Genomic DNA, 22,322 nt, shown 5'->3' on the forward strand with positions numbered 1-22,322 from the left:
GTTACTAAGAAAATAGAAATTGCCATACTGGATTAAGACAGTGAAGTATCTAGTCCAATATTGCCAGCTGTTTTCAGAAGAAGGTTCAATAAGTTCTGCTGGAGACAGTCATGAAATAATTTGCCCACCAGATAAATATCTTCGTAACTTTTCATAACTCAGAGTTGGCTTATGCTCTCAGATTTGTGGTTATATCCTTTTCAAAGTCTTGGATGACTGTGTGCTCATGGATTTATTTTTTGTTTAATTGCCAGTTTGAGTCTGTGGGTTTTTTTATTTTCCATATAAGTGTCCAGTCCTTTGCTATGATGCATGAGTCATGAAACTCTCTGACTCTATGATGAATTTGCAGGAATAGTAATAACAAAAACAATACCTCTAAACTCTGTAAGCTTTATTTGCAGTTGCTGTGAGAAAATAATTGTGCAAGATCTCAGAAATGTTTGAAAAATCATTCTCAAAGGGTACCAGACCTTTAGGATATTTTTTCTTCTACTTTTGATTACATGTGTCAGCCAAAGCAACCTGCCTTTTTAGTGGTATGTTTTTCCTTTTTGAATCCTGTAGCTTTATCTTGCTCTACTTAGACCTACAAGGTTACCGGTGTGAGCCATCTGTTATACAGTACTTTTATTACATCAAGTCTGCTTTGGGCTTCTGAAGTTAAAGATGTGCAGCATGCCTGTTGTAGTCTTCCCTTTACGGGTATTAATAATAAACTTTCGCTTATTTCATAAGCCATTTCTCTTCCCAATAGTGTGAGCTAAACAGAGTGGCACCGCTAACACTGAATTTCTTGCTTTCCATCATTTATGTTACAAGCTTAACGTTATTTGAACAAAGATTTTCATATTGGAATTGATATTTGACTGAAAAGGAGAGGCAGATTTCCAATGATGTGTTCTGCTGATGTTTGAAAAGTGCTTTTGTTTTTAAAGGTATAAGAGTAGGTGGTTGTATTAAAAATATAGATTCACTTCTTGGGTTCCTTCCAACAAGTGCGAGCAATGGTGTGCTTCTGACGTCTGCTAGTTTTATACTTTTGATACATAATATTCTTTTGAAAAGGCTGCAGATTATTGTACCAATTGGAGTAGGCATTTGGGTGTCTGAAGGACAGAGCATGATTTAGTCAAAAAACAGCAGAAATACAAATCTTTGTGCGGTCAGAAATTAAATACTGTGTTTCAGTTTGATTTTAGAAATGACCTGCACTGATGGTTGATACTCAGTACAAGTCCTCCCTTAGCCATAAAAGTTCTTGAGTTCACTGAGGGCAAGATGATCCTTATTGTGGTGATATGCCAACATCTCTCTTGCACAGTAACTTTAACTTACATGAAAATCTCTGTAGGATCTCTGAAGTCACCTGCATAAGCTAAGTGTCTCTCTCGCTCTAAAAGTACATAACCCTAATTTATATTGAAATGTACGTAACAACAGATGCCCTTTAACTGTGTAATCATATTATACAGCTGTTGCTATCCATGTGCTTTCATTTTTCTATAAATTCCTGTGAACCATAACTCTCGAGTGTTATGGTTTGAATGTTAGCAGTCTTGATTGAAGACACTTTAAGTAGTGGTACTTCTAGCCTTAAAGTTAAAATTTAGTGCTTTCTTTATTAATATAAAGATAAATGTTATTTTAAGGCCTCTGTGCTTTCAGATAGGTCTTAACCAAACCTGACTGTTTAAAATACATAGTTGTTTAAATTGATTGGTTTTGATCTGAAGTGCTGCAGCTATATAAGTGCTAATGTTCCCCCTTATTTATTTTCTGTGAAAAATACAGTATAGGCGGTGAGGAAAACTTGGCACCAGTGTTAATAATAGCCATTTCAACTTACTTTCCTCGTTTTTGGTCATTTTACATCCATATGATATCACGGGGCACTCATGTCTTGGTGAATATGCTGAAAGACAGTAATGTCTGTCTGTGTCAGATTATTTGCTTGTCAAATACTGTTCTTCTACATACTGTATACACATGTATACAATTAGAATATATCCATGTACAGCTATCTTACGCTGCTAAAATATAGTCTGATCGTGGCTAGCATTTTTCATTTACAGTCTGTTCCACTGTATTCAGTCACTTTCCCATGAGGTATTATCTTCTAAATGAATCACTGTAGCACCTCATCAAATGTCTGTTAGAAATCTAGATGTGTCAATTCTATTCCTTTTATCATTTGTCACTATATTATCTTCAAAAAACATCAGGTAAATTCATAAAGCACTGGGAGATTTGTTTGAATGCCTGAGTTGTCATCTTTAAGCCCTTGTGTCTGTAAGTAACTTTCCACTGCTTCCTGCACAGGCAGTTTTAGTAGTTTCAGAACCACAGAGGTTAAGCTAAGTGGCCTGTGACTCCTTGGATCTTATCTCTCTTCAGAGTGGAATGGCATTTGTAACTTCCTAGTCATTAGGAATATCTCTCTTTTCTGTTGAACTATTAAAGTATCAGTCTGAATGTACCTGTTCCTGCCATTTTCTGTACTACAAGTCTGGGATTGTTTTCATACAGTTGCGGAGTCAAACTAATATAGGGTCAGTTATGACGAAGTAAGTCACTATCTGATTAGAGCCTAATACTAATTACCAAGTAAGAACTCTGTCCTTAATATTAACAAGAAATGTTTTGTGAAAAACATTGAGAGTTAAGAGAGTTTAAGCTGGACTCTCAGCTGGGGTCAGTTCACTGACTTTACTTCAAAAGCATTCTGGATTTACACTGATATAACAGAGGGAAAATGTTAGCCCCTGATTTTCTTTTCTTCTAAAGCAAGCAGACACTGTGAAGTCTTCAAGGAATACTAGTAGCTTTACTGCATCTTCATATGCCAGTGCTTTAATATACAAGAAGAAAAAAAAAAACAAAAAAAAAACCAAACAGCAAAACACCTTTAATCTATATTCATGAGACGCTATCATGTGAAAAGACCACACTTTAGGATATAGCTAGAAGACATTAAAATATGGGGAGAAAAAAAATATATTTGAAGTTTTTGAAGCTTTCCCTTTTTTCTTGATTAGTTTTGAGAGGTACACTGGTAAAGGATAGAGTCTGAGCAAGTAAGGCCTTTGCTGCTTTTCTGGTTTTTTGTTGCTGGCCAAGATTAATATTTTACCCTTCTCATTACTTTTTCTCTGTGCTCACATTCATGATGGGGTAGACAAATTTGGTCTCAATATAACCTTTACAGGCCTAAGGAAGAAGGGGTAAGAGTATTTCTTAAATACAGCTTTTTTTCAGAGCAATGGGCTGAGCTACCTGAAGTCCAAGTTAAGGTTTCTTGGAATTGAAGTTGCTTTTTTTTCAATATTTTTGTTGCTTTAAATTACTCCCAAGAAATATTGCAAGTAGCTAATGAAATCCTAAGACAAGCACAGATTGTGTTACCTGTTTGCCCTGAAGTCCTGCTGCTTCATACAGTCACCATATCTTTCTTGGTTTTATAGATGGCTTAATAGCACCTGATGGAGCAGTGAGTCCAGATTTCTTCAGTGATTACCATCTTCAGAATGGAGACCTCATTGGGCAGCATCCTTTCTCTAGCAGGTAAATTGATCTTCTTAGAGAATGCATAGAATCTATCAATGGCTATTCATATTGCTTCACAGGGCTTCATTTGTTACACCGAAGAAGAAGCTGTCTGAATTACATTCTTTTAGCATATTAACACATATGTTGTAATAGAATCATAAAATCATAGAGTAGCTAAGGTTGGAAAGGACCTTAGCTGTACAATAGAAAAGTAAAACTACAGCATACATTTATTTACCTGTTAAGACAATTGCTCAAATACTATTTAGACATTATTGTTTGGAAATATCTAACAAGAAGCTTGAGATGCTGATTACCTAGAAGACTAGTTTCCAACATTCTTAAATTGTTAAAAATAAGCTTTGTTTAGCTGCCAAAACTATTTGTGTGGGATTTGTTGATTTTTGTTCAGGTTTGGGAGTTTGATTGGTTTTTTTTGTTTTGGCTTTGTTTTCTTTGGAGATTGTTTTATGTGTGTGTGCATGTTGGGTTTTGGTGTTTTGTTTGTTTTGGGTTTTGGGGTTTGTTTGTTTGTTGGTTTGGTTCTGTTTTGCTTTGGTTTGCTTGTTTATTTGTTTGTTTTTCACTGAACCCAAGTCTTCCCAAGGTATTCTCATTTAGATTACGGAGGGCACTTACTCTGAAAATTTGCTAGATGAGCAGAAGAGGTGGACTTGACTTTTGGAAAGTGTTTCTCTGAATTCCTCCTCTGGTCAATAACTTCTCCTTCTCTGAATGTCAGCAAGCTGTTGCAGTTTGAATTTCTGAGTAGATGTCTCCCACAGATTCAAAATAGAGAAGACTTATCTTAAAGAATTGAATCTTCATAGATCCTGTTGCATTTAGGTAATGCCTTTTATGAGCACTCAGTAGGAAATATTTAAAACACTGTACAGTAGTGGTGCAGAATTCACTTCAACAGGACACTATCTGGACATGCCCAGCCATGTGGTTGAAGTTGTTCCTTTCCAAAAGAAGAATGTTATTTTCACCACTTGGAACTTTAGTCATCATTTGTAAAATATGATTAATTCACAGTGTGTACAGCTGAAGCAAAAAAGGTTTTTCTCCTTTACTTCTGCTTCTTGTAGTTGTTAAAGGGCAGTGGATGGTTACAGTTGTGTATTCTACCTGTAATGCACCAGAAAGGGTGGAATGGTGGTAACATTTTTAACAACAAATTAAAATAACAAAAATGCTCAGATCAGGAAAAAAGGTAGGACTTGAGAAACAGATCCTCTTGGAAAAACAAAGTGTTTATAATCAGTAAAGATCAATTTCAAATTAGTGTGTAATCCTTAGCACTGAGCCTATATTTGGGAAGGGAATACTGGAGCTGATAGTTTCCAAATACACAAGCTTTGTTTCAGAGCATGCAGGCATCACCAGGAGAAACTGAGGGAAATATGAGCTATATGCTACCCTTGGAGTCTTACTATATGGCTTAACCATTTTAAACTTTAAAATAGACATGCAACCCAAGAGATAACAGATTTCTGTATTAACCAGAATACTGTATGGGTATGTGGTCCCAACAGCCTTCATGTCCTTTTGGAGATGGGGGGAAAGGTGTATAGAGTGAAGCTTGCAGACTCTTTTGTTTCCAGTAAACTTAGGTATTGCTGCAGTCCAGATGCTTTTGTTGTGCCAGAAAGCATTCAGTTGGAAAGAAAATAATCTTTAGTGTCCTTGGGTAAAAGTTAAAGTAGTACCTCAAGTTGCTCACTGTACCTCACTGTACCTCAAGTTGCAATCCTTTATCAGGGAGCTACATTAGTAAATTGATTTTTTAAATCTGATTGTATTCCACCTAAAATTAGTAGCAAAATACATCTGGTATATACCTAGTTAAATTAAGTATTTATAGAATTTTCTTGCAATGTCTCAAGGCATTTTGGAGCTCACCTTGAGAAAGAAAACAGAGAAACTGCATTTTGGCTGATGACTAACTTGGTAATTGCCTGTTGAAGATAGATAGATAGCCTCTGTAAATATTCAGATTCCTCACTAGAATTCTGTTTTCTAGGAAAACTTATTTTGATATGATTGCTCCGTGGATTTATCTGCAGTCCAGACACACAGTCTAATTGGAAACAGTGTAGACTGCTGCAAATGTTCTGTTCTGTTTGTAACAGAGCAGGACTGAATTGTTTGATAGAATAGATACTGGCAGTCAAATGGCGAATCCTAGTTTTCAGATGTGTGTCATTATCGTTTTGAACTTCTTGGCGCCAGAAGCCAGGATTTCCTGATGCTTAGAGCTAATGTAAAATGCATTAGTGCTCCAAGGCATGAGCCATGGAATTGCCAGTCCCATGAGTTTGAAGAGCCAGACCTTCCCTTTTCCCCTAATCTGAATTGGTGTTGGAAGGTAAAACCATACGTGCTAGAGAGCCTAATTAAAAATAATAGCAGCAAGTCAAGGCTCTTTTTATGTGTTATATAGTGCACATTTCATCCATACCAAAACATAATTCTAGGGTATTTTTATGCTTACAGTTTAAAGCTAACAAGAACCTTATGTCAAGGATTTATTTTTAACCAGTTCCAGCTTTTAATAAATCAAGATTTTTGTTATAAAAATGGTTCATTTTTCTATTATTAATGTTTGGAAATGTTTTCCAAAACTTTTTTAAAGCAAGCTGAGTTATGATTTGCATAGACATCTAGCAAGTTAACAGTAACATTTTTTTGTGAGTTCAAAGAGAAATGACCTATTAATGAGCATATTTCTGGTCTTTTCATTTGTTACACTTTCTTGTTACATAATTATTTGTTGTGCCTGTGTCTTCTGATCACGGCCTTTTATATTAGGCTTTTTAATTCTGTAATAGAAACAGTTGTTTGTTAAGCGATGAGGTGAGTTCTAAAGAAGTCTCTTCTTTCATTCAAGACCACCCTGTGAAGTTTGAGATAGGTGACAATCATAAGCTAACTTCTTGCTACTCAACTTTGTAATCCTTTCTTCTCCTTTCTGCATTGCTATGAGGAAGACTTAGGATATGTTACATCTTCAATGTCTCTGAGGTTGTTTCCTGTCCTTGCAATGTGCTTAGAGTGGATCATGACTTCTCCTTGCCTCTGGGAAAGCCTTAACAATTCACACAAAAAGACTCACCTTTTTAGTGCCTGCATGTCACTGAGAAGCTGAGCTAGTGTTGAAACAGTGTCGGTGCCCACACTGTGTTACCAGGGCTTAATTGTGTTCTTATCACCAACCATATTTTTTTGGAGCCAGAGAAATGGTCTGTGAGGAGAGGTTTTCAAGGATTGCAAGCAAACTCAAGTTGCCTTGAAGATTTTCACTGTAAGCAATACTCAATAATATTTGTTTAAGGCAGCTCAGCCCACAACAGCTGTCATATATTAGGTTGTTGTACCAGTTATACTGCATTGAGCAGATAGTGAAAACCATGTTCTTCCTTGGCTGTAGGATGCTAGTTCTTAGCAGAGGTCTGGGATAGCCTCTGCCATTACAGTTCCACCAAGTTACATTCAGGAAAATTCAGAAGAATTGGAGCAGTGGCAGTATCCAGATGTGCAGCTGATGAAGTGATTGACTTTCCTGTAACCTAGTAGGGGTATCAGAACCATCTCCTGTGGAGTCCCTCTTCCAGGAGATACTGGACCTACATACCTAGATGTGCTGCACAGTCTCAGGGAGGTAGGAAAGTCCTTTTTTTTGAAGTCAAGTAAAACATAAATATCTTAACTTTTTAAAAGTTATAGGCACCTGCTGGGTTAGCACAGAGGGGGTTTTCCCCCATTATTTTTTAAGAGGGAAACATGGAGTAACAGTATTAGCAGCAAAAACTTCTCCACATATGGCAGGTTAGGTGGAGTATCTTAAAGACTGCATTTTTTCAAAGACATTGCCTTCCCTTCACAGGGTTTCTTAGAGCACCTCCCATATGAAGACAGGCTGAGAAAGTTGGGGCTGTTCAGCCTGGAGAAGAGAAGGCTGCGTGGAGACCTTATAGCAGCCTTCCAGTATTTGAAGGGGGCCTACAGGGTTGCTGGTGAGGGACTATTTGTTAGGGACCGTAGTGATAGGACAAGTGGTAATGGGTTGAAACTTAAACAGCAGAGGTTTAGATTGAATCTAAGGAAGAAATTCTTTACTGTTAGGGTGGTGAGGCACTGGAATGGGTTGCCCAGGGAGGTTGTGAATGCTCCATCCCTGGCAGTGTTCAAGGCCAGGTTGGATGAAGCCTTGGGTGATATGGTTTAGTGTGAGGTGTCCCTGCCCATGGCAGGAGGGTTGGAACTAGATGATCTTAAGGTCTTTTCCAACCCTAACTATTCTATGATTCTATGACGTTCGTTTGGAACTTAGAGACTGACTACTGTCAACAGTTGAGAATGCTACTCTCCATTATTGGTTTCTGCATCATAAAGTACACAACAACTTTGAATGCAATTGTAAAAGTATATACCCCTTAAGTTCAGTTCGCGATTTGCTTATATGTGTGCTATTCTGGACGTATCCTGAAGCAAGCAGAGATAATTGTTGTTTCTGATACTTGTCAGCATAAAGTAGAAGCAGCACATAATAAAGATGTGGAAAGTTGCCATTTTTCTAATGCTGCCACCATCACTATAGGGACTGAAGGCATTATTAGAAATCAGAATGCTTTGTTTCTCTTAAGCTAGTTTGTGTGTTTTGCAGCTTTAGTTTACAGCTCTTATTTCTGAACTATATTCTTACTGGAATTTTACTGCTGTGTATGATGTCTATAAATAGAATTATTTCAGAATATAATGTACACAGAAGCAGTGATAAAATACATAAACAGCATCTCTTGTTTTCCTCAAAGACTGGGAGCAGAATGCAAACAGACTGTAAGGTATGTTTTCCATTCAGCTGAAACTACAGGCTGAGGAGGTTGTTTTGACAGCTTGTATCCAGGTTTTTTCACTGGCTACGAAAAGACTTTTGTGATTAGATTACCAGCTTTGAATCATCTTACTGTCTTTGAGAAACAGATGGACATTAGGCATAGATTTGAAATTTTCATCTGTTATTAAAATCTGTATTCAAGGCTCTGGTTTTGATAACTCTTAATAGAGAGTGAAAGTTTTATGATTGTAGCAAACAAAGTCCCTCACCTTTGGCTGATGTGATGACAGCTTAGTGTCTGAGCTGCAAGGGATAAAGACCAGTTTAAAGACATCTTCAAGAATCTGTTGCCATTTGTCAAATTTTAATAACCTTCTTGAGACTAATTACTTTAAGATACAAATATAATAATGATGACTAAATATGTTATAATAAAGATATCCGCTGTATTTTTTTTGCCCTTTGGGGAACAGACCACTTTTAACCTTTCCTGGCAATAACTAGATAATGATACAAACTTTGAGTGCAAAAGCCAATTTTTTGTTAATATCTTCATTAGAATTCCCAAATACTTTGTCTGTAGCTTTAGAAAGTTTAATAGTTATGAATGCTGGAGCTAGCCAAAGTGTTTTATTTTCCTCATCCTGAGGAAGTTTTCTCCTGTACAGAATCCTTGAACCTCTGATGTAGCAGAGCTGCCATTGCACAATCTTCATTTTTACTAAGACAAGGAGTTTCTGTGTGTGTGCTCACATCTCTCAACAGAGATCTGATTGAAACTTCTTCCCAGGAAGCAGTGAGGTTTGGCATGTCAAGCAAAACCAGTTTTATGGGGTGACTGTCTTTGGTGGAACATCTTTCCTCTTGCCTGGATTTACAGCTTAAAACTGTAGCTACATTTCTTCTTTTTGCCGTGGCAAGGTCATTGTGATATTTTGTGAGCTAATTGTATGGAGCTAGCACCTTGCAGGCTGCTCTGTATTGACTTCCATTAAGTTGTGTCTGTCTCTGGCAAGAAAAGGCATATATAACCAAGCTGTTGTGTCTTGGGTTGAAGGAAGCTGCAGTGATGTGGGCTTCAGTAATACATGGCTGTAGGTCTTGGTGGGAGCAGAGGGAATATTGTTACTGTGACTTACTTTATCTCTAGTTACCTTACCCACATGCAATATCTGCCTGTGCTAAATGGTCACATTCAATGGCGAGAATAGTCATATGCCCAGACTTTTTTCTGTGGGTACACTGTTGAAAATCAGATGTGAATTTTCAAGGGGAAAGACATAGGTCTGTAGCCTTCCATTCCTGTTGACTCCTGCAAGGTCATGTGAACTCCCAGTCGTGAGCTACAGCTGAATAGCTTCTGTTCAGGTCAGGTATAGGAACAGCATCAGGCACTGGCAAGTGCTCACTTTGTGAATGTTTAACAAAATGTGTTTAAATGATTGTATCTAACTTAAATTCTACATCAACATTTGCAGCTCTCTTACATGTAGATCCTCATCTTCAATTATATTTGCTAAGAGCAGTCACATGTTGTACTTCTCAAGCATTGAGGATTTAATCTCTTCCTTATTTTAGTCTTTAAACCATATAGGATATATTGCTGAAATAAAGAACCTTCTTAAGGAGTGAGAGAGTTGGTGACCCTGTTTTGGAGTATTTCTCATCACATTTTCAGTGATGTGCACAGTTTATTTAGAATTTTGAACATTCCTTTCCCAGCCTTTCAGCAGTTAAGTGCTATCTTGAAGGCTGTCTCTGAGGGTGAAAAACTAGTACATTAGTAGACAGTAAAAGTGAGCTGCCTCAGGCAACCCTTTACAGCTTTCAGTGGTAGAAGAAACTTTGTTTCACGGTTCTTGGGAAAATTTGTTTAGATAAAAAACGTGATCTCATTTGGGGTCTGCGCTACAGTAGATTTGAAGGTATCCACATCTCTAGATTTGAAGGTATCCACATCTCTCTCCTCATCATTTGAATAAAGGCAGTAATGCTTTCCTGTCTGAGAGGTGGACACATAGTGAATATAAAATAGTTTAACTAATAGAAAAATGCTAATGAAGTGTAAGTTATTATGATTCTACTTTTAAGCATTTTACCATAGTGATATTTCTTCCAGTTCTGTGCCTTTCTTCTTTTTCATACTTAAACTTTATTTTAAAAACAAAACATGAAAACTTTTTTGCTTTTGCAATATGTTCAGCAGAGTTGTACTCAGCTTCTACCATTTGGACAGTATTTAATTTGCATTTCCCAAGAGAATTGAATTAGGTTTTATTAGTAAATTGGGCCTATAACCTCGTAGGCAGGTTTTATTAGCTTATCACACATCAGTATTAGCAAATTGTAAATCCCACTGAAACAAATTTGAAAAGGACTTAAAGAGAAGCCCAGAACCAATGAGGTTTTTGGAGACAAATTAAGGGGGTTTTTGGCTTTGTTTTGTGGGGTGGTTTTTTTTTTGTTGTTGTTGGTTGTTTTTTGTTTTGTTTTTTAAATCCCACAAAAATGTTGTTAGTGGTAGCAGTCATATCTTCTTTTTAAATCATATTCTATTGTTATAACTGCCTACATGTTTAGTTTTAAGTAAGTTCAACTGAATGTGGTCAGCAGGATTCCCCTAAATTTCCCATATGGCTTGATGTAACAGGGATAAAGCACACGTCTCATTTGGACAATACAGTATTTACTGACTATTTGTATGAAACAGGCACGTAAGTTTCTTTTTGTTTATCAGTCCATGTTCAGGTGGTACCTGTGCTTGGCATTAAGATCTTGCAACTAAAATACAGTAAGGAGGAAGCAGGAACTGCTGCCTTTTGGAGGGTTTTGATCAAAGTCTGGGACAAGCTTCTTGAAGGACTTCACCTTATTTCGTCAGATCCTAGATCACGGCCTAAGCCAGAATTCACTGTATAGTTGTTTTCCTTCAGTACTTAAATGTGAGAGTGGTGCTTCCAGAACATGGCTAAGAGTTCTTGAATTTGAACTTGAGTTTCTTAATTTCTAGTTTGTAATAATTTGTTTCTTCACTAGTACTAAACTAGTTATCTCTGTTTTATTTTTTTAGGTAGTGGTCATATTCCCTGCTCACTGTTGTTTTTTGTTGTTTGTTTGTTTGTTTTTTTTACATACTGTTTTCTCAAAGCAGAGTTTATAAAAATGAAATACTGCAACCTGATCATATTACAATCCAGTTTAGGTGTCACTAGTTTAGGTATTTGACCAAATTATACTGTTATGATGTGGACAGCTTTGGTAGGATTTTTGAAGACCAGGAGCCTGATTATTCAAGGGTAAGATTTTTCTCTATGACCCAGATTAACCAGTGAGTTTTTCCTGGAGTTTGAAGGTCTGTGCATACTGCACCACCAACAGATTAGGGCCCAGCGCTGCCTGTGATTTGCACATATCCAGAAGAGGACAATATTCTTCATATCCAGTATTCAAGCAATATACAGAAACTTTTTTTTTTAATGTGCTAGGGTGTTTATTATTATTATTCTCTACTTGGACTGTATCAGGAGAAGCTTCCAGGCAGCTCTTCTTATGTCCCCCAACATGCAAACAATGTCCACAGTTGCAACACACAGAGCTGATAGTCAAGGTGGACAGGGAACCAAAGTCAAGGAGAAGTGAGGTTACTCATCCAAAGTCAGGTGCCAGAACCCAGAATTAGAGCAGTGCTCTCCTGTTGGTGCTCACAGTGCCACAGGGACTGGACCACACCACTTCTCCAAGGTGTGTGGTCCGTATCATGAAGGATCATGTTGCACTTGTTTCATTTGCTGTAAGAGCTGTTGAATTGCTCTGAACAATTACACTAGTATGCTAAGAGATGAAATAGCTTGTTTGGGAATATTTTTAAAGGTGCAAGTTTTTCAGCAAGTTGCAGATGCCATTTGGGACGAGTTAGCATTGAGGTTTTAATGCAGTTCAGCTCTTCTGGAATATAGGGTGCTTGGGCCTCTTTCACTTGCAGTCACTTCTTTAACATTTTTTTTAGTTGCTTTTTATTCCACTATATTCCACCTGCAGTTGGCCTCATTTAACCAACATGGTTATGGCTATATGTGGCTATTAAGAATTTCAAAGGAATACCAAAATGCTGCAGCAGTTAGCTCAAGTCCTTTGGAATGTCTTAACCAAAAAATACCCCAAACCTGGGTCTGTCTCTTCTAAAATGTAACATTAATTAATTCCCATGTTCTGTCTTCCACTCTTAGTCCCTCCAGATGTGCTACTAGAAATAGACTGGCTCCCTGGTTACAAGCCATCTGGGCTCTGTAAACTGATTTGCACTTATATTAAACAATAAGTGAACAGAATGTGGAAGAGTTATTAAAGCATATGTACATTACTTATAAATTTCAAAGTAAAATATTAAAACACAGTAAACGGGAATGGAATGTGCAAATGAAGACCTGCTTGTTTTAATGAGTTTAGCTGTGACCTTCTCAATTCCATCCAAAGAAAAGAATTTTATTTTTCTCTTTAAAAAAAGGGAAAAAAAAAAAAGGAAAAAGAAACTATAAAACTGCTTACAGAAGTATCTGAGACAAAAACAAGGAAATATAATGTTCTAAACTTGACTGGTCCAAACCACTCAAGCTGCTGTGACAGCTCATAAAACTGAGAGTAGTTTTTAACTGGACTCTGTTTTACATTGCCAGAGTGAATTTTCCTTGCAGGAAGTAGCCAGAAGGTTTATTTAGTTTCCAGACTGCTGCTTTGATCTTTCCATTCTGTCACTTCTCAGGTTACATAGCCCTTTTTCACTGCAGTAAATCTGCAACAGTTAATGAGAATAAAATTTCCTCCTTCTCACTGATCGCATGCTGTTAAATGCCAAACCACAGCCAGCAGCATATTTGCAGAATTTGGCAGCACTGTACAAAAACAGCACAATCAGTTTAATCTTGTTGGTTTTGTAATTCATTTTATTGAGCTTTCCTTTTTCAAGTGACCTATTTTATCAAGACAAGTGGTTGCAAGGCCAGACCTGGAAGAAAGATTTAAAACGGTAATAAAGCACAGGGTGTTTTGTGTGCTATGTATAAGCATGCTTACAGGATTCAGAATTAAACCTACAATGAGTAGTTTTAAAAAGTCTTGTGTATCAGTGGGGTATTTCTTATGACTATTATCTGAACTGAATATGTGCTGCAAACAAGCCTCTAGTATAAAAACTAATGCAACATATCAAATTAATTTATTTTCCAAATAGTTAAAATTGCTTTCATTCTAAAATTTAACTCTCTGAAACTCTGCTGATCAGCTTCAGTCATTCAGTTATGATGATTGAAACACCCTCTTCTCTTGCTTTTGCAAAGCTGGAAGGTTTGGAGTGTTTCAGCCTTCTAGTTAAACAGTTTATTTGCCTTCTGCGGTTTGATCTTTTTAAGCTTTATTTTTTCCAACACTCCCTGCCCAAACCTTGGCCTGGAAACATTTTATTTTTTGGTCATTTAAGTTTAAAATTTTGCATGATAATGCTACTCCAAGATATAGATCTCCAAGAAAATATTCCACATCTGTATCTGGCTTGTTCCCTAATATGTCAAGTGTTTGCCCTAAGAAAGCAAGCAGGAAGAAACACTGAGATTTACTTCCTTCTTGGTTTAAACTATAATCATTACTGATTTGGAGTAGATTTTGACAAGATTTCACTAGGGCCCTATGTTGCTATGTAAAAGTGGTTGAAATCTGGACAGTCATTTGTGGCGGTAAAAAACATTTAAGGTTTATTCATCAGTAATAATGCTCCAACTGCATTTGCTGTGTGCACTCTAGTAAGCACTGCAAATCCCCCAGTAATGTTAGCTTTCAGAAAAGACTTTGAAAGCTTTTATTGGCTGCAGCTGTAAGTCAGAGTCAAAGCAGAACGGGTTTTTTTGACTCTCCCTCCCTCCAGCATCTGGATTATCATGCCCATTGGTTGCCTGGTTCTTGGTGCTGAGTGCAGTAACCTGTTGGCATGGTTTTTCTCGGCGTTTGTACACAAGAGGGAACCTTTTTCCCCCACTTGTTCTGAAGTATGGGGCCGAGTTGCAGTGTTTGGGCTTGAAGAGCTTGTATAAATATTTAAAAGGAATAATTCTCCAACTAGGAGCCCTTCAATCCAAGGCACTGAAAGCTTGTGTTTCTGCTTCAACCGCTTATCTCTGAGTACATTTTCACAGTGGCCCTGCTCTGTAACCTAGCAAAGGAAGCAAGAAACACTTCTCTTCTGGAAGGCTTATGGAAGATGTGGACCAGATCCTGAGCTGATGTAGTCAGTGACCCCAGTCACCTCTATGAAGTTCACACTTCGTGATCTTACTCTGCTCAGGCTATTCCCTGAAGTTTCTGTACCCAACATAACACTGACGTTGATGGAGCTCAGTGAAAGAGATGCTTGAAACTTTCCCAAGCCAGACTTAATATAAGATTAAGGCAATGTACTCCTCAGTTTATGGAGTTGACAGAAATAATTTGGACTGTGCAGGGAAAGTGGGAGAGGAAAGGACACTTTACTGCCTGCTTCTCAAGGCTTTTTTATGTGTTTTAGTTCATAATTAATTTTTAAGAAATGGATGTATCTAATCAGTGGATATGGCCAGTTGTTAAGCCAACAGCAGAGGAGATGTTTCTGTCAGGCTTATAGTGGAAAACCAGAACTCTTGGTTTCTGTTCCAACTCTGACTGAGCACTTGACCTTTAACAAATCCTGTACAGAATAGCTGAGAAACTCCCTGTCCATGTGGCAGAGCTGTGAATGAAGGAATGCTCATGAAATTATCCTGATGCCCCTCAAATAAACAAGATGGCTCTATGAAACAACTTGAGTTGCTTTTTGCCCACTGACCATGTTCTGGATTGGTTGCTTTTCCAGGAGATCAGAAAAGTTTTTCTTTTTCCCCTTTATGAGGGAAGTTACAGAATAAGCAAAAGTCTTTTCTATCTATGTCAGTCTAATTTGAGTCTTCTCAGTACTGTGTTTTGTCACTTGGCTGTCTTTTAATGTCTGGGGTGTTTTTTCTTTCAATACCCCAGTGGGAAACTGAGGTCATGGAGAAAAGGAGCAACTTGTCCAGGATCGCACAGCAGGTAACTGACAGAGCAAGAAACTGAGCCCAAGCCCTAGGCTGCTTTTACAGGGCTTGGATGGCAAGCTCTACAGCTTTCAAGCAAGGCTCTTACTGAATTTGGCTGAGCAAGGTCATTTGTTTTTAGTTCAGCGCTTTCTTACTATTCAGTTGGGAAATACATATTTTATTATTTATTTTTTTAAAATGCTGCCTCCCCACCAGTGAATTTTGGCATCCTTATTGCTTGGTGCATAGCTGGAGCCTGACACAGATGACACAGTGCTCATTTCTCCACAATTGTCAGATTTGCATTTGTTTATAATTAAATGGCAGAAACAGCAGTATTGTGCTGAGATACGGCTGGCACCATGTCCAGAGCCACTGGAAACTTTGTCATTAAGTGGACTAAAGAAAGCTGGATCACATGAAAGGAGAGACATCATACCCCAGAAAGCTATGCACAAGGGAGCTAAAAGTATTGCACAGGTTCGTTCTGAAATTTGCTATGTTTTGAGCAGATACAGTATTACTGCTTACAGAACATTAATATTCAGTGCTAATGTACAGATGAACTTGGTATTTGATGCAGTGTGCACAGTCACAGTCCCTGCCACAGAACTCCCCTCCCAGTGGAGCTTGAGGGATAGAAAGCATGGGAAAAAAGCTTCACAGATAGGGAAGAAAAAGTCAGGGCCATGAGAGGCAAAATTTAAGAGACTTGTGGTTTGGAGTTTAACGTCATTACCAGTAGTGGGAGAATCTACAGTTACAGGACATTATATAAAGAAACATTGTTTTTACTAAGGCTTCTCAGTGTATGCTGTTTCTCCATAACCCATGGTTTGTGCTTTTACTCTGAAGGACAGAAAATTTATGGTCAGTGAAGCAAAACCAGAGGTAGCTGGCATGCAGAAGTAGGATCATCTTCTCAATCACTCAACTCCAACCAAGGGAAAAGGCCACCAGCTTTATGCTACTTTCTGATGCTCTTCACTCTTTCATGACTGGTGTCAGGAAAACAGTATCTCATCCAGTGGTTACCTGACAGCATCAGCAGAAAGGCTAATCCCTAACTGGGGGAGCAAGACTGCAGCCTCTCCCCATTCCATATGGGATTATACTGCCCTGTCACACAGCTGTTGTCTTAGACCTACAGTCTAGCACCTTTCATCAACACTTTGAAACAAACAAACAAAAATGTTGAGGGGAGAGGAGAAATACAGACTTGCTGCTGGTGAACTTCTCTGTCTCTTGTTGGCAAGTATTACAAGCAATAAACTCCATCTCAGTTGTACATCTCAGTTGTACAGGTTATTATAATGCTGTGCTTGTCTCAAAATTAGAGACTGGTGTGTAACTTCAATGGCTTAGTTACCTCCTTAGGCAAAAGTACAGCCTTCAGTGTTCATCTGAACATTAACTTGTCTTGTCTGTTACATACGGGAACCTGAGACAGTTTACAGATTACAGGGGTTTATGGCATGTGCATTTATAAGGCAATATAGGAGGGTAACTGTGCTGTATGTTATTGATGGTGCCATCACACACAAGTAGATTCACAAAAGGGAAACATTACGACTTTGAGGATTTTCTGCATGAAATTCTGAATGCCGGCCTGGGATGAGGTAGGCGATGTTTTGAGAGTGAAAATGGTGTATTTTAGAAACTGTAACGTAAAGTGTATAAAGGGGGAAGGTACAGGGGAAACAGTGGAGTTGCTATGAACTGTACTGATGTCAGGCTTCTGAAGGATGCTCAGAAGCCTTCTGGTTCAAATCCTGTTCTCTGATACTGAGGAGGAGTTTTGCAAAGCTGCAGGTACGATCAGTGACAGCAAGAAGAGATGTTACTACTGGGGCTGCATATTAATTAAGCAAACCCTCTCAGCAGCTTGCTTAACCATGTGGAGAACTCTGGGTGTAATTCCTTCATTTAGGGCTTGGTTAGGGTTGCTGATGAGTTGAGAGCTGTAGGCAGTGTTTGCTCATCTTGCCAAGGTCAGAGTACCTAGTCAATTACAAATTTTTTTTTTCCTAATAAAATTATAAAACTTGTATCCTCACTGAGTAGCTGGGAGCCTCAGCTGAGGCTGACATAAGCCTTGTTGATGCAGAGTAAGGAAGGAGGATTGACAGGGATTTAGAACAGGTTCAGGATGAAAATGTAGCTGAATTTGTGGCTCTGGTGGAATCATTGTGTGTGTTTAGCTTGGATTTCATTCTCAGTGGGCAGTGATTTCAGGGTGCTTTAATTTTGGGTTACCAACCATGAAACTGATGGGCAGGAAAGGATTAAATTTTGTCTCTGAAGCGTAAGCTTAAACTTTAACCTCTAAGGTGAAGACTTTTTCCAGGCCACCTTCATCAGCACAGGCAGTCATGGTCTTTTATACTACAGTCTATACAAGTAATTCTTGCCGTGCTGCTTCATGCCTCTCTTGTGAGTCTGCAGGCCTGTTTCTTGCTGGATTGCTCAAAGATTCATGCATCCTATGAGGGGTTTCCAGTTGGACTTCAGGAGATTGCTTTTACCAAGAATTTCTCTGATGACCCAGGACTTGGCTTTCTGAGGCTCTGCTTATGCTGGAGAAATTAGTGTCCCTTTTAGAGCAATTTGTCAGCACCAGTACTAGTAACAGTGTGAACAGCAGTGTGGACAGGCTCAGGTGTCTGTCGCATCAGGAAAACTTACAGAAAGCAGCCCTGCTCCATGGCCAGTCTGCACCCAGGTGCTAATTACCCTAGTTCAGAATAAGCTCAAGAGCCTCTCTTCCTGTAACTCTGCACTCATGGGCAGCAAAGGTACCTGAATGGGAATCACAGCACAGGGCTTCTGCCATAGTGTGTCCTGTCTGAGCCTGCCAAGTTTTCCAGACATACCCCAAAGCCTATCTAGTCTCTGAGGCTTGGAGTGCAGGAGGGAGTTAAGGAAAGGAAGCATTTTGTGGACATAGTGGAATGCTGGCTGGCGTTTCCTGCTTTGAGGGGAGCACTGTTGGTCCTTACATGCTAAATTATGTCAGGGCACCTTGGATCCTAGATGGGTATATTAATTTGGATGTTACGAGTCAGAGTAGGTATCAGTAAGCAGAGCTGTTAAGAAATCTCTCTTCACTCATGCACGTCAGGAACATTTTCCTCTTCGGCATGTGTTCTTCAGCTCCCCAGCAGTACAAGCAAATTGGAAAGTTCAGCTGTCATTTGGAGAAGGTCATAGATCACACTAGCAGCCTGAGTAATCCAAGAGGTTTTAAGTATCCTAGCATTTAGTTTAAAGTGAAATTTGCTCTGACAGGGGCTGGCAGACCAATAGGAAAAAGAAATATTTGTGCTTGGAGAAGTGCTTATGTAGAGACCTCGAGTATAACTGATGGCTAGAAGTGATTTCAGTCTAAAAAAAACAAATCATTAAGAGAGTGCATAGGGGTAAAATACACAGTTCATATTTTAAAAGGTCTCAAAATGAACCAGCAACTGGGGTTAGCAGTACATAGTAATTAGCTGTACTGTTCCCTGTTTAACTCCATCCGCCCCAGGCATGGTGGTAAACTTTGCACAAGAAAACAGTCATGTTTTGATGGTGTGGATAGTGAGCACCAATCTCTACGCACATGTGTGCTATTTTGAGTCAGAGCTGTCTTAAATAACTTGCAGGTTAAGGCAATGGCATGAATAATTTTTCTCAGGAGTTTGTGTGGTGGTGCACGATCTGTATCCGTTACACAGCTATCAGGGTCACGTACGCGTTTGCTAGGTACCTGCTGGAACAAGACTGACTAATGGGAAGAAAAAATACCAATCTGGGGATAAATATTGTTATCTCAGTGGCATAATTATGTGTCCCTAACTTTTGGTGAAGACATGCTGATACTTGCTGTGCGGAGCATCAACTTTCCCTGTAGATGGGGTATAATAAATAAGGCCAGCTTTTTCCTAGGAGTAAGTTTCAAAGTTGATTGCTGGTGTAAATTGAAAAACACATGGCACAAGTCATGATCTTGGGCAGTTGTTCTCCAGCAAGTGTTTACAGCTAAGAAGCTACCATCTTTCCTGGCTATACTCTTCTGCTGTTCTTGGCAAACTGGATTCCTCAGGACTTGTTTTTTAAACTGGTCTCCACCTCTGAGAGTCATGCTTGCAGAGTCACTGCCCTTGGCCTGCCAGCCGCACCAGTATGCCAGGCTTCAGTCTCCAGACATGTTTGCTGTTTTGTTGCCCCACCCCCGCTCAGTTACCTCCTGGGTTCAATAGCCTTTCCTTCAACTAAGAGGGGAAGCTTCTTGCTACAGGCTGCCAGCACAAATAATCAAATAGGCAAAGCTGGTATATTTCAAGAGCACGAACATGTAAAAATGAAGCCAATTTTTTTTTAAGCATGGACAAACCTTCATTTGCTTCACAGAAATACTTAGATAGGAAAGAGTAGTGATTTGATCAAGGTGTTCTAATGTGATTTTTCTGTTCCTTTTTATTTTTTTCAGCTGTCTAAAGTAGTTATCAGCTGATTCATCTCTTCCAGTTTTCTTCAGGACACTAACATATGTCTGAACCATTTGGAAATAACTGATACTCCTCAAAGTTTAAACTCTGGGGATCTTGACCTAATTACTTACACATTTATTAAAAAAAAATTAAAAAAAATTCTGAGAATGTGATTGAAACCATATTTTCCCTGCTCTTGTTATCAATTTAAATACATTTAAAAGTTCTTTGAATAGGGGTTACTAAACTGGAAGTAGCTGGAAGAGCTCTGCTTGCAGTAATAGAGGCCCACTGCCACCTTGTGGTTCAGCGTCGTTATTACACCTCGACCATACGTTCACAGGGCTTTCCGCCACTGCATGGTACTGGCTCCATGGCTACTCTGCTTCTTTTTGTCGTGCTGAAGGCACTGATCAGACGGATGGCTCCGTGTATGAGTTACGGGGCAGGGGCATTGCCAATTCGAGTACAGACAGACGTGGAAATAGCAAAGCACTCTGCGTGCTGTATTTCTCAGGATATTTTCAGGTGAAATTGAATGATTTTTTTTTCCTGCAGTTTGTCTTATTAATATTGTGTCCCTTCCCTCTCTGAGGACACCTCTGCCTCAGAACTTCCACCTTCATGTGATTGTCAGAATATCCCATGAGTGAACTAGTTTCCTGAGAAACCAAGTACCATACTTTTCTAGGGCCTCATGGAAGCACAATCCGAGGAAAGTGGTTTTGCAAGGACAGAGTGATGGGACATGGTCCCTCACCACTTCAGCTGAGTCCTTTCAGTCCAACCAGTTCAGGAGTGCCAGCTTTTTGCTGAGCCAGGGCCTGGGGCCCACCCATTGTACATCTTCTGGATGGGCCATTCTTTCCCAGCCCTTACTCTTGCATAACCGATGTTCCATATGTATAATTGACAGTAATGAGGTTCAGCTTTTCCCCACTCCAGAAACACTCTGGTTCTTTGTGTTCTGACAGTCTTCAGAGGGGAAGTTCAACTCAGCTTTTCCCCACTCCAGAAACACTCTGGTTCTTTGTGTTCTGACAGTCTTCAGAGGGGAAGTTCAACTCCTTTCAATGCATCCTTCGTCAGGCAATAAATCAGAATCCTTTTCCATTTGTCCTACTGAAGTGGAAGCTAAGCAATGACATATCTATGAATAGGCAATAATCCAGTATATTAGGTGGTGTTCCTTATTCCTCAACTTCCTGCATTTTCATGTTATTGTTGAGTATGAAATATGTGCCACTTTTCCCTATGCAGTTTTTGTGCTTGAGTGTCTAATTCATTACTGTGAGACTTTTAGGTGTAAAGGATGCTGCTGTCCATGAAAAATTAATTTTCTGTCTCATTAGTATATAACCTTTCAGTATATGATGAATTCCTACTGCCATTTGTCTGTTAATCTTGTATCCCACCAGAAACAGTGTCCTTTACTCAACTATGTTGATGTGCCAGATATTCTCACTTTTTCATTTCTAGCAGGTTATTTTCTATGGGGCTTCAGAAATGTACTGAAGGAAGGCAATCAGATTATTCAGATGTACTCTGTAGGACTGGGTTATCAGTGGGCTTTGCAAAAAGCATGCTTGAAACCTTTCCTGAAGGTTACCTTTAATGTGCAGAGAAGTTGAGTCACAGAAGTACAGTGCTCTGGCAGTAAATCCATAAAGGATAGCATAATTCTGTCTTTCTGGGACTTCTGTTTGACCTGAAAGCCTTTACTCTATAAGAGTTGTGCTGATTTATCTGCAGCATTTCTTTTCACATTAAGGGAAGAGGGGAGAGAGGAGTGTTGGCTAGAAGGAAAATATAGCTTACAAAGTTGCCTCACTAAATTCTCTCTCTAGCAGGAAGAGTTGGAGCCACCAATGCTGGCACACCTTCCTCACCCTACGAAACACTACATTCTCTCTCTACTCTTTCGTAGCATTGGAGTTGATGGGTTTGGTCAACCACCAGGAGTTCCTGGCCGCCCAGCGACTGCCTATGGATACCGCCCAGATGAACCTTACTACTACAGCTACGGAGCACAATAAAACAGTCCACTCTGCACTCCAGGATGCTGTCATCTGCCCTGGAAGAATGTGTGTGTGGCGGGCAGCAGATCTATCCCTTGGTAATGCATGATTGTACCATGATGGGTCCATTGTTATGTATCCTTTGGCATGTGTAGCTCCAGATAAAACTAGCCTTTCTCAGTCCAGTGTTCTAGTCAGTGTTTATTCTTTGGTTGCTCTTAGTTATAATTTTTGTACAGTATTTGCTCTGTGACTTGAAAGCAAGAATTGGAAAGCTGCTGGATCGGAAAGTGTCACATATGTATATTAAGCTACTAATTTAATTTCTATTAAATACAAAACCTATGTGGCCAGCAGCTGTGAA

General features: G+C 39.1%; 1 protein-coding gene across 2 annotated transcripts in view; it reads left to right on the top strand.

Annotated features, from left to right (window-relative positions):
- KIFAP3 (kinesin associated protein 3) overlaps positions 1-22,322 on the top strand; it is a 68,884-nt gene extending 46,562 nt beyond the window's left edge. For both annotated transcript variants that reach the window (XM_031047262.2, XM_005147076.4), the window contains exons 19-20: positions 3,465-3,564; positions 21,868-22,322. In XM_031047262.2, coding sequence (XP_030903122.2) covers positions 3,465-3,564; positions 21,868-21,976 — 209 coding nt within the window. In that variant the 3' untranslated portion in view covers positions 21,977-22,322. The remainder of the gene's footprint in view (positions 1-3,464; positions 3,565-21,867) is intronic.

The sequence above is a fragment of the Melopsittacus undulatus genome, chromosome 6, assembly GCF_012275295.1.
Source record: "Melopsittacus undulatus isolate bMelUnd1 chromosome 6, bMelUnd1.mat.Z, whole genome shotgun sequence".
Classification (NCBI taxonomy): Eukaryota; Metazoa; Chordata; class Aves; order Psittaciformes; family Psittaculidae; genus Melopsittacus; species Melopsittacus undulatus.